Source organism: Notechis scutatus, chromosome 14, assembly GCF_049901735.1.
Source record: "Notechis scutatus isolate UNSWTSFEM ecotype Mainland chromosome 14, rNotScu1.2, whole genome shotgun sequence".
In the NCBI taxonomy this organism is placed as follows: domain Eukaryota; kingdom Metazoa; phylum Chordata; class Lepidosauria; order Squamata; family Elapidae; genus Notechis; species Notechis scutatus.
Genome location: NC_142022.1, coordinates 428,520 through 440,274, shown reverse-complemented (window position 1 = coordinate 440,274; position 11,755 = coordinate 428,520). Strand labels below are relative to the sequence as shown.

Genomic DNA, 11,755 nt, shown 5'->3' with positions numbered 1-11,755 from the left:
TTACTGCCCCCTCCCTGCCCACGGAGCTATGTTGACGTCATCAGAGGACTGGGAAGGGCCGGTCCACCCAAGCACAAACTCTGGGAACCGATGCGAGTGCGCATGCGCTCATCTGGCCCTCCCTCCCTCCTTGCATTCCAAGGCGTGTTCCGGGGAAGCCGCTGGGCGACTTTAACGACTTGCGGACTTCAACTCCCAGAATTCCTCAGCCGGCAGGTTGTTGTTAGTGGCCCGTCTCCAGCAAGGCTGAGGAATTCTGGGAGTTGAAGTCCGCAAGTCGTTAAAAGTCGCCCAGGTTGGAGACCCAAAGGGGAAAAAGATGCTCTCGGGGATGGTGCGTTGCGAGTGAGCGGCTTGAGTGTCCGCCTTTCTGCTCGGCTTTTGCTTCTTCCCGGGGGATCGGTGTCCTGAAGGTACGTTGATCTCGAGCCACGATTGCCTGCATTCCCACAACACGTTAAACCCAGTGGCTGAATTGCCCCTTTTTCTGCAGGGGGAATCAATCAATCAGAATAGAGTTTGGAAGGGACCTTGGAGATCTTCTAGTCCAACCCCTTGCTCAAGCAGGAAACCCTATACCATTTCAGACAGGTGACTGTCCAGTCTCTTTTTAAAATCCTCCTCCGTTGTCAGTTGATGATCCCAACCGGGTTTATGCACACAGACCTCCAAGAAACAAAGATAAAAGCTCTTCTTTTTTTAAAAAAAACTAGCCTTTTATCTAATCCACCAAACTGGATTCACAAAACAACCTGAACCATAAAAGCTTTTTGGGTGATCTCGATTGTGCAGAGCCAGAGAGAGAGAGGGTGGAAATGGCTGGGCTTTCAGGTTAAAAGGAAGAAACTTTTGAGGATGCATGTGCGTCTTCTTCATTTAATGACCCCATAATCCCTTGCAGGGTGGAGTCTGGGCAACCAAATGGAGCTAGCAGAGTATTTGAATGGCCGGATGCCCTTCCTGTCACCAATGCAGAGTTTGTTCAGCAGATATATTCTCAGTGTGCCCAGAGAGAGAAATATCTGCCATAGAGCAGGGGTGGCCAAACTCATAATTTTAAATCCATTCATATGAATTTTGACTGACGGTGGCTTGCTGACGTTGGTGGGAGTCGGTCCCATATTCTGGTGTTGTGTTCCCGCACAGCCTGGATTAATTGCTTTAGGGTGGGCGTGCTTTGAGGGGGGGGCATTTCTCTGCAGACCACCAAAATTTTCTCGCAGACCATCAATGATCCGCGGCCCACCGCTCTACGGCAGAGGTCGCCAACCTTTTGGACCTCAGGGACCACCAAACTCATAATTTTAGATCCCTGGGACCATGAACTGGTTTTGTGGGTGTGGCCTAATTTGTGGGTGTGGCTTGGTAGTCATGTGACTGGCTGGGCATGGCTTGTATGTAAATATTATAAATATTTATATCAATATTGAATTTTTTATAAAAAAGTGACTTTTACCCAAAATCAGGCAAAGCAGGCAGGCAGATTGAGTTGCTCACAGAATCATTCAGTGATCTATCTATCTGCCATCGGCTAGCTCAGTCTCTCAAATTTGCTTGCCGTGAGTCTGCACTGAATTTGCTTGCAAGCAAACTTTCAGTCCTAAGGGAGGTTCCGCTATGCTGAGCCGAACATCTAAGGACTGGCTAGAAAGCAAGAAATCCAACCATTTCCTGCTTCCTAGCTAATCTAAATCTCCCGGCACAGCAGAACAGATGATGGTCAGGAAAAGGAAAAATAGCAATTTAGCAGGCAAGTTTATTGGATAAGAAGTGAGTGGGCTGGGAGGGTTCCCGTGGGCCATGTGGGTGGCGCAGCCTTGTGTTTCTGCGCAGCCTGGATTAATTGCTTTGTGGGGGTGCTCTGGGGGTGAGATTTCTCTGCGGCCCATCAAAATTTTCTCGCGGCCCACTGGTTGGGCACCACTGTCGTAGAGGATATAACTCACAGCCTCCTGATTGTGAGGTAAGAGCTGCACCTCTGGGCCACTGCACCACTCCTTGTGCCCATTTTTACAGTGGCCTAGTGAAATGTACAGGTAATCCTCGACAATTGTGGCTGCTCCATCACTGGAGGTTTTTAAAAATAGACTGGACAGCCAGTAAGCGGTTGGATTACAAGACCTCTCAGATCTCTTCCAGCCTTATGGTTCTATATTGTGTTGCTTCCGAGCTTGAACCTGTCTCTGTGATTTGTTTCCCGCAGGATTCCGAGGTGCATCTGGAAGATAAAATCATGTCCAAAAGAAAATGTCTGTTTACTGAGAAGACCAGGCGCAACTATCCTGATTTTCGCAAAGGTAGAGATGACTATGAAGCGGAGTGTTTGGTCTGCAAACCTGGCACCTTTGTGTCAGTCGCACATAAAGGTCCTGGGGACCTGGAGTATCACATGTCCTCTGATAAACACAAGAAAGCACTCAAAGCATACAAGCGCAACAAAGCAATAACACGGGACCGTTGGTGCGCGAAAACAGACTTTTTTGTGGATCCAGACAGTGAAACAGAGGATGCTGTTACTGCAAGTGAGAGCAATTTGGCATTCCACACCGTCACGAATCACAACACTGACAAATCGGTGGATGATCATTCTGACTTGCTGAGAAAGTTATTTTCTGAGGCAGACCTAGCTCAGAAATTTTCCAAGGTTCAATCCAAAAGAGAAGGTATTGAACGTTGTGTACTTGCTCCACATATAGACATGGTTGACCTGGAAGAACATGGCATCCCTTTCTGCGGGGTGGCCATAGATGACAGCAGCCATAGGGCCATGAAAATGGTCCCGGTACTCATCCAGTATTACGACTACAAGAATGGCGGCTTGAAGACCAAACTCCTGGACCTTCAGGAAACGGCCACTGAGACGGATGTTTCAGACTCTCTTGTCAAAGCTCTTAAGAAACACAGATTGCTTCAGAAGTGCGTGGCGTTCGCGGGGGACAACTGCAACACCATGTTTGGTGAACTTCGGCAAGGCGAGGAGGCGAGGACTGTGTTCGCCCAGCTGAAGAAATCCCTCCAGAGGGAGACGTTGATCGGGGTGTACTGCCCTGCCCACATTTTGCACAACTGCATCCACCACGGAGCAGATGCCCTCGAGGTGGACGTTGAGAACATCATCCTAAAGATCTACCAGTACTTTCACATCTACGCGGTGCGGACGGAATCCCTGCAAGAATACTGCGAGTTTGTGGAGGTGGAGTACAAGCGGCTGCTCTCCCACAGCAAGACTCGGTGGCTGTCCTTGTTCCCCGGCATCACAAAGTTGCTCCAGATGCACTCGGCCCTGAAGTCCTTCTTCTTGGGCCAGAGCAACCCGCCCGCCGTGCTCAAGAGCTTCTTTGAGCACGAGTTCAGCGAGCTCTACCTTTGGCACATGCACTCGCTGATGAACGCCTTCCATTTGCACATTGAAGAGATGGAGCGGGAAAATAACTCCCTCGTGGAGGTGATGAAGACGCTGGACTCTGTGTACACCATCCTGCTGGACCGAAGAGCCCAGAACTTCATGTCCCTGACGGTGAAGGGGATGCTTGCAGACAAGAGTAAGGAGGGGCTGGAGGAAGGATGCAACGCCTTCTCCGATGCGGTGCGTCGCCTGTACAGTCATTGCATAGACTACCTGGAGATGTGGATGTCATCTCTGCAAGAGTTTTCTTGCTTCGCGTGGATGGCCCTGAGTGACACACCCAGCTGGAATGACGTGGAAGCATGTATAACATACTTACGTGAGAAGGGTCTGGAAATTGACAGTATGGAGTGCTTCATTCAGTTCAACAATTTGAAAAAATTCATGGAAGCTTCCAGAGATGAAGAGGAGTTCCAACATCTGCTTTCACATGAAAAATGGACTAAATATTTTCTGAATATCAAAGCTGCTGAATGCTATTCAGAACTATTAAAAATTGTGCAGTTCTTCTTTGCAATTCCCTCCCACGGTCTAAATACTGAGGGCTTCTTATATTAGATGCAACTCCTGTAGACTCCGGTGCAAAGTTGCCTGAACAATCTGTGGCCCTACAAGAAAATTTTAAAGAACCTGTTGGAAAAACAGCTGTCCCCTTTTTGATTTGCTCTAATGAGAAATACACAGGTATCTAATGAAAAGAAACAGAGCAAGATTGGGGTAGTTTTTTATTTTTAGCTGACAAGTATTTGGGAATTTGTAAATGCTTTATCATGTGACATATTTTAAAAAATTAATTGATGTATATTTTTGTTTAGCCTGTTCCTGCTGTGATGTCTTGGGCCCCACACCAAGTTTCTGTTAGCTGTTATGGAGTCCTTTTGTATTTTTTGCTATACAGGAAGAATAAAAGGTTTGAATGAATGTATTATGCATAATTTAAAGCACAAAATTGTAAAGATTGAAGATGCTTTGTACGCTGAGATTGTTGGATGATAGGATTGTTACCGAAATGTATATGTAAATTATACAAATATTACAAAACATGCAAATTGTTTTGCAAATGTCTTCTTTTTGGGGGGACATTGCAAGTGTGAGTTTGTTACACTCCCAAAAGACAAAATCTATTAGTTTTTATTTCATGAGAGGATGTATTGTGTCCTGAGCCAAACACACTAAACAAGACGGACAAATTCCTGATTTGCTAATTTGTTATTAAACAAAATCTGAAAAACTCAAGTTTTTACACTTGGTAAAATGTTCAGTTAAGATTGTAGTCTTTCAGTCCTAAACTAGGTTTTTTTTTTGAAAAAAAAAAACAAAACCCACCCCCCAAAAACCAGTAGTGACAAAGGTACCAACCATGCCTAGTTCAAAAAAATCAGTAAAATAAACGAAAGAGCATTGGTTTAATTGTAAAATTAAACATGGTGACAAAATTTGGAGAGAAACAAGAAGATAAAAAATGAATAGTTTTATATGTAACACCAATAGAGATGAAAATTCATTAACTGGTCACATCAAAATAAAGTGATAAATCTCTAGACCCTTTACAGAGCCTGCAAGAATAATTGAAAATAGGATAAAACAAGATTGAACCCTGAATGTTTTCATGAGAAAATGTAATATGTGTAATTTTTCCTTGCAGCCCTATCCATTCATTGAAACTGAAGGAATATATCAATGTTTGTTCCCACTAATTTGAGATGACTCATGGTTGCAAGATTTTTGAGAATGAGGTAGGTAACAATCTCAAATCACAAAGGCAAATTTTAGCAGAAGTGGGGAACACTTTAATGGAAATCACAGAAGAAAATGATTTTTTTTCATATTTTCTTTCATGCAACTTTTTTTAGAAAGGTTCATTTGAGGAATAGCAATGTATTTACTCATCCCACACCTGTAAATAAATAAGATTTAGAGATCTGTTTTCCACTTTGGATTCTTACGTACACTGAGAGCATTTGCACTAAGACAAATTCCTTGTGTGTTCAATCACACTTGGCCAATAAAGAATTAATTCATTCATTCATTCAAAGAGAAAGAAACATGCTCTTGTAGCAATTGACTGCTGTTTCTTATAAAGAGCCGAAATTGTGCATTTTTTTGTGCAAATGTCCACTTTAGCAGCAACTCAGAGGAAATCATCTTCAGTGTGGAAAAATAATAGTAATATACACGTAGTCCTCAAGTTACGATCACCAGAGCCGGATCACCAGAGCCCAAAATTTGGGGTTGCTAAGTGAAACGTGTTGAAGTTTGCTCCCTTTGACGATGACAGTTGTTAAGCTGTTGTGCAGCTGATAAGTTGTTAAGTGAATCTGGCTTCCCCATTTTAAGTTTGCTCGTCAGAAGGTCCCAAAAGGGGTCATCCTGGGACTGATTGTCATAAGTATGAGTTATCTAAATATCAGCACCTGAATTATGATCATGGGGAATGCTGCAAGGGTTGTGTGAAAAGCAGTCAGGTCCCTGAACGGCCACTAAATGGTTGTAAGTCGAGGACTACCTCTATTGACTCTTGGCATCTAGAAAATGTTGCTCAACAGCCACTTTTGTGCCCTTTTTCGACATTTTCGCCTTGCAATTTCTCCCCACACTAATTTCCTTCATGTGTTTCACATCCACTCACATTTTCGCGCCTTTTTCTGACACGCGAGTTTCTCTTCAGGCCTTTTTCTCCCTCGCACCCACAAGCCTCGCTTGGGGACCGTGGGAAACAGGCCCAGTCCCGCCACTCGGGGCAGGAAGGGCGGTAAGAAGAGGGCTGTGGCTCGGGGACTGGGGGAACAGAGTCATTCCGCGGCCGACAGGGCAGGGAAGGGGAGCCTTGGCACTTTTGTGACTTGTGGACTTCAACTCCCAGAATTCGTCAAGCAGCCATGCTCGTTTTCTAGGCGGGGAGGAAAGCGCATGCGCTCAGGAATTCTGGGAGTTGAAGTTCACAAGTCATTAAAAAAGCCATGGTTTACCCCTGGTTTACGGGCCCGGTGCCGACCCAGAAAAAGCCTATCTTCCCGAAAATCCCTTCCCAGGTGCTACGGACGAGGGAAAAGCAAGCACCTCCGTCCTTCCCCACTGCCGGGCGCTCAGGGGAAGAAGCTGTCCTCGCTGTTACCTTTGTGTCCGTTCTGCGCGTGCGCGCCGCCTACCGATGCCTACCCCGCGCACAAGGCGGTGGAACGGGGCGGAGACTGACTGCGAAAAGGGCGGAGCGAACAGCAGACGGGCTCGAGAAACCCGCTCTTAGTGTTCTGAGAACGAATCCACGGGCGGGCCTCTTTCCGCCCGGAGCGAGGCTTCCGGAGGCCGCGCGACCATTTTGTTTGTGGTCTCTTCCGTCCCCGCCCACGTCGCGGAAGTGGGAGGCGGAGCTCGCGCCTGGCGGAGGGATACCACGCTCGAGAGGAGTCCAACGACACAGCGGAACATCACATCGGCAAAGTCCAGAGTGGTTTCTGGCGGCTGTAATGGAGCCGTGGGGAAGTCAGTGCGTATGCGCTAGGCGCTTCCCTCGTGCTTTCTAGGCGTGTTTTGGGGCAGGGATTTGGAAAATGAATGCATGTAGTCCTCGACTTATAACCGCTATTGAGCCCAACATTTCGGTTGCTAAGTGAAACGTTGGTTAGGTGCATTTTGCAACCATGATTTTACAGCCTTTCTTGCCCAAGTTGTTAAGTGAATGTGGCTTCCCTATTGAGTTTCGTTGTCAAAAGGTCGCAAAAGGAGATCACCTAAGTATGAGTCAGTTGCCAAGTGCCTGAATTTTGATCACGTGACCCTGGGGAGGCTGCAACGGCCGTAAGTGCGAAAAACGGTCAAGTCCTGTGATCAAAATTCAAGACGCTTGGCAACTGATTCATATTTTTGATGGTTGCAGCATCCTGGGGTTACATGATTCCTTTTTGCGACCTTCTGACAAGCAAAGTCAATGGGGAAAGCCAGATTCACTTAACAATGGTGTCACTAACTTAACTGCAGTGATTCACTTAACAACGGTGTCACTAACTTAACTGCAGCAATTCACTTAACAACGGTGGCAAGAGAAGTCGTACAAGGGGGCGAAAGGAGGTCAAGAACATGTTTCACTTCCTTATCCTGGATGTTTCATCAGTTGTATTGGAGATGGAAGGAGGGTTATGGAGAAGTTGGTGCTTTCCGTATGACGTTTTCAGTAAGAAAGTGTAGAAAGTTAGCACTCACCCCTCTTAGAAGAATGAAATATTTTGAGAAATATTTTAAAAAGGCAGAATATTATATTTCTCTAAATGAGAAATGGAGAAACATGGTTTTTTGGGGGGAGGCAAGAAACAGATTCAGTCTTTCTTAATAGCCCCAAAGATACTGTTGGAAGCTACCTTATATAATCTTTATTGTCATTGTACATATATACAACGAAATTGACTTTGCTTCTGCTGGTGCTATCCATAACAAAAATACAATACAACATGAATAATATAATAATAAATTTATAATAATAATAAATTATTAATAATAGTAATAGTAATAAACATGAATAATAATAAACATGGATAATACCATAATAATAATAAAAGCAGATTTGGTAATCCATTCAAGACAGGATTAAAAAAAAAACCCAATGAAGCCAGCATCTAAGATTAATTACATTTGTTAAACAAGATTTAAAAACCCCAAATCATTGTCGGCCTTTGCAAGACAAACTAATTAAAATCAAATAACACAAAGATCTTCAAACTTGATAGCTTTAAGAGTTGTGGACTTCAACTCCCAGAATTCTTCCTCCTCCAGTCATGTTAGCTCAGGAATTATGGGAGTTGAAGTCCACAAGTCTTAAACTTGCCAAGATTGAAGATCCGTAACAAAATACACAAAACAAGCCTCTAAATTACAAAGTGCTGTAGAACAAACTGTATAAAAATCCATGTGCTCATCAAACCAGGTAGTCAGCTACCCAGAATCACAGGTGCTTGGTGGTCCTGTCCACCATTAAACCATCTTTCCAATCAGCCTCCATGTTTCCAGTGTCTTTCTCCCCACTTGGAACTGAACTCGGACATTTCTTCCAACAGAAGACGGGCTGATGGGGATGAGGCTGTGTTGCTTGTATCTCAAATTGACCCACAAATGGTTCTTGTAGTCTCCACATTTTCTGGAAATTCATTCATCCTCCCACACTCTTTGAAGGATATTCATATGACCAAATGTCTATGAAGATTCTCAGTCATCCAGGACGTGCTTGTCTCCAAAGTGGTTTTTATTTTTGAAAAGGCAACTTGGACTGATTTTTTTGGGTGGGGTGGGGTGGGGCACGAGGGACAAGAAGACGTTTCGCTTCCTATCCTGGAAGCTTCATCAGTTGCTAGGGTAGGGGAGACGGAAAGTTTTGACCTTTCACTTTCCTTGAATTTGCATTCTGCACCATGTGGCTGTTTGGCATGGCTTGGAGGGAGGGGGCGGGGGACTGAAGGATCTGCAAGATGGTGGTGAATCAGCAGCCGGATCTTGTTTTACTTCCACTTTCCCCCCCCCCAACCCCCCCCCCCCCCCCCATCACCACGAGCAGCATGGAGCAGCATGGAATTTTCCTCCATCCAGGCTTGTGTGTGTGATGAATGTGTGGATGCATAAGAGTTCAGTTCCAGGATTTCTGGAGGGCACCGAAAGGAAAGAAGCTATCCAGAGCTTTCTCTGTGTACCTGCCTTCTATGAGGTGAGATTAACAGGTGCAGGGGGTTGGCTAGTGTGGGGACAGCCTCTTTTTTTACAGTCAATCAGAACAGAGCTGGAAAGGGGGCTTTGGAAGTCTGCTAGTCCAACCCCCTGCTGAAGCAGGAGACCCTATACTATTTCAATCAGAATAGAGCTGGAAAAGGGACTTTGGAGCCCATTTCAGACAAGCAGCTTGCATTGTGATTGGGTGCAGAACACTGGATAACTGGATTGCCCACAGCAGCAGAAACCACGGCTGCACTGCAAAAATCCAAAGACAGCAACATAGAAGCACACAAAACGCGAAGCCTTCAGCTGCCATTTAGCCCAGATTTTTGTAGCTCATACATGGTAACTTCACAACAGGCAGCGATAACATTTTGCTCTGTTTCTTTCCTTCTTTGGCTCTGTTGCTTTTTATTTTTCGCTGTTTTAAATTATTGCTTCAGCTTTGTTGTTTAATAACAATAGACTAGTTCCATAGAGCATCTTGAAAAATTATAAACAGGGAGGACTAATATTTATTAAACCCAAGGGTCACAAACAGGAAAAGAGGACTGGGAAGGAAGGAATGCGGAAAAAGAGTAAAAGGAGATTACAAGTTTGGATGGAAGTTTAAACAACACTTAATCTGATTTCATTGTGGTTGGTTAAATATCTTTGTGGTATTGGTTTTTTTTTTCCTTGTAGGAAAGTTGACAACTAATACTAATAAAGATGATCATATACAGGTATTTTCACAGGGAAAACTTGCATTTGGTCAAGGAATGTCCAGAGTTTAACCAAATATTTATCTGTTTGCATCCATGGCCAGGTTAATCAAAACTGCTGTCTTATGTCTAGCATAAGTTGGATGGTGTGTGTGTGTGTGCATGTGTGTGCATGCATATTGGCGATACAGGTAGTCCTTAACTTACAGTTCATTTCGTAACCAGTCAAAGTTAACACGGCACTGAAAAAAGTGACTTATGACCATTTTTCACACTTGCACCCATTGTAGCGTCCCAGTGTCACATGATTTATATTTGGATGCTTGACAATTGAAACTCACATTTATGACGGTTGCTGCTAATTTTTGGCATCTTCTTTCTGGCAAAGAAAGCCCATTTGTAGAAACGGGTTCGCTTAATGATTGCCACAATTTACAACCATAATTCTGGGTTCAATTACGGTTGTAAGTCGAGGACTACCTATACGATGCAGTATATACAGGCAGCCCTCAACATACAACCAAAGTGTACATCAAGGGCTACGTTGCTGAGCAAGACAGTTGTCAAGTGAGTTTTGCCCCATTTTATGACCTTTTTTGTCGCCGTTGTAACATGAATCTGGCTTCCCCATTGACATTGTTTATCAGAAGGTCACAAAAGGTGATCACACGACCTTGGGACACGACAACCGTCATAGATACATGTCAGTTGCCAAGCGTTTGAATTTTGATCACGTGACCGTGAGGATGCTGCATCGGTCATAAGTGTGAAAAATGGTCATAACTCATTTTTTTCAGTGCCATTCTAACTTCAATCACCAAACAAATGATTATAAATCGAGGACTATCTATACGTACCTCCTGTTAAGCCTGGATTCCCCAACGGGTGTTAAGGAAAACAAACTAAACAGAACGTGCAACGAAGTCAGATAGGAAGACAGGTAAATGTGTGAGATAAGTTTTCTAGTTAACACGCAGTAAAAATACAGATACGCTTGTGCTATCAAAAATATAGTTTGTTCCATTTAAGAATTATAGCATAGTCATAATAAACAGTCCAGTAGTCATATACCAAATTCAGTCAAGTCTTGTCGAGGATACTCTAATTGCAAAGTCCGTGTCGAATAGCCAGTGTCAGTACACATATAATAAATCTGTCCAAAACTTATCTTCTCTCCGTTGAGAAATATCTTCAAAGTAATCCAACACTTCTTCTCCTCCCCGATCCAGCAAGAACGCAGTCTTCTATAAGCCAGCCAGTAAGAGCCAGAGAGTGCCTTGCTGCTTATATAGTACTTTTACAGCTGCACCCTTAATTACATTCCTTTAGCTTAAAGTCACATACACTTTATCTGACAAACCATGATTCATCATTTTATTATCTTTACCCAAAACAGTTAGGGTAAAACAATGTTATCCCTAACACCTCCTGCTAGTTATAATAATAATAATACTTTATTTGCGGTCACAGACCAAAACACAAGTACAACAAAAGAAGAACATGGGAAAATTAGTCATGAACAATTGGTCACCAAAAACTTGACTAAGGGGACTTACAGCATTCTCCTCTGATGGTTACAGCTCTTAAAAAAATTTGGACACCTGAGAAATGATGTATGAGGAGCCATCGCCTAGACAATGTAAGAACAAATTACTAACATTGGGTCTAGAAGGGTCTGTTTTAAGGAGAGACAGTGACTTAGATCTGCCTGCGGCCTCCTGCTAGTTGAGAATTAAGTCTTTGTTCTAATCTCCCAGATAGCTGCTCCTTTTAAAATGGAAACTATAAATATAGCTTGACCTTGATAAATATGCCAGTGTTGAAAATGAGCAATCAGATAATGGGTTACAGCTCCACTTAATATTTGCGTGAATTTAAAATACCCATTTCTTAACTGCAAATTGTGCATTGATGCATGAATTATTTGTATATTGCATCTATTTAAAAGAGG

The 11,755-nt window shown here is 43.7% G+C and overlaps 2 protein-coding genes across 8 annotated transcripts in view; both read left to right on the top strand.

The window, feature by feature from the left end:
* Nucleotides 1–11,755, top strand: part of LOC113424675 (cystatin-like) — a 56,950-nt gene that overhangs the window by 34,258 nt on the left and 10,937 nt on the right. The window contains exon 1 of one of the 6 annotated variants that reach the window (XM_087943417.1): nucleotides 6,729–6,842. The exons of 2 other annotated variants lie outside the window; for them this stretch is intronic. Coding sequence is in view for 2 of the 4 variants with exons in the window: in XM_087943420.1 (XP_087799546.1) it covers nucleotides 8,998–9,095 (98 nt within the window). In the remaining 2 variants the exon portion in view is untranslated. Of the gene's footprint in view, nucleotides 1–6,728; nucleotides 6,894–8,941; nucleotides 9,096–11,755 lie in introns of those variants that run through there. 3 more of the 6 variants (XM_087943421.1, XM_087943416.1, XM_087943420.1) reach the window with 3 other exon arrangements.
* LOC148129479 (uncharacterized) lies at nucleotides 2–4,327 on the top strand. Of its 2 annotated transcripts, none has more exons than XM_087943413.1 (2): nucleotides 2–96; nucleotides 2,204–4,327. In XM_087943413.1, the coding sequence occupies exons 1-2, from the start codon at nucleotides 91–93 to the stop codon at nucleotides 3,962–3,964; spliced, it is 1,767 nt and encodes a 588-aa protein (XP_087799539.1). In that variant the 5' UTR covers nucleotides 2–90; the 3' UTR covers nucleotides 3,965–4,327. The 2 variants fall into 2 exon arrangements, with proteins under 2 accessions (XP_087799539.1, XP_087799540.1); XM_087943414.1 differs by lacking the exon at nucleotides 2–96 and adding an exon at nucleotides 154–413.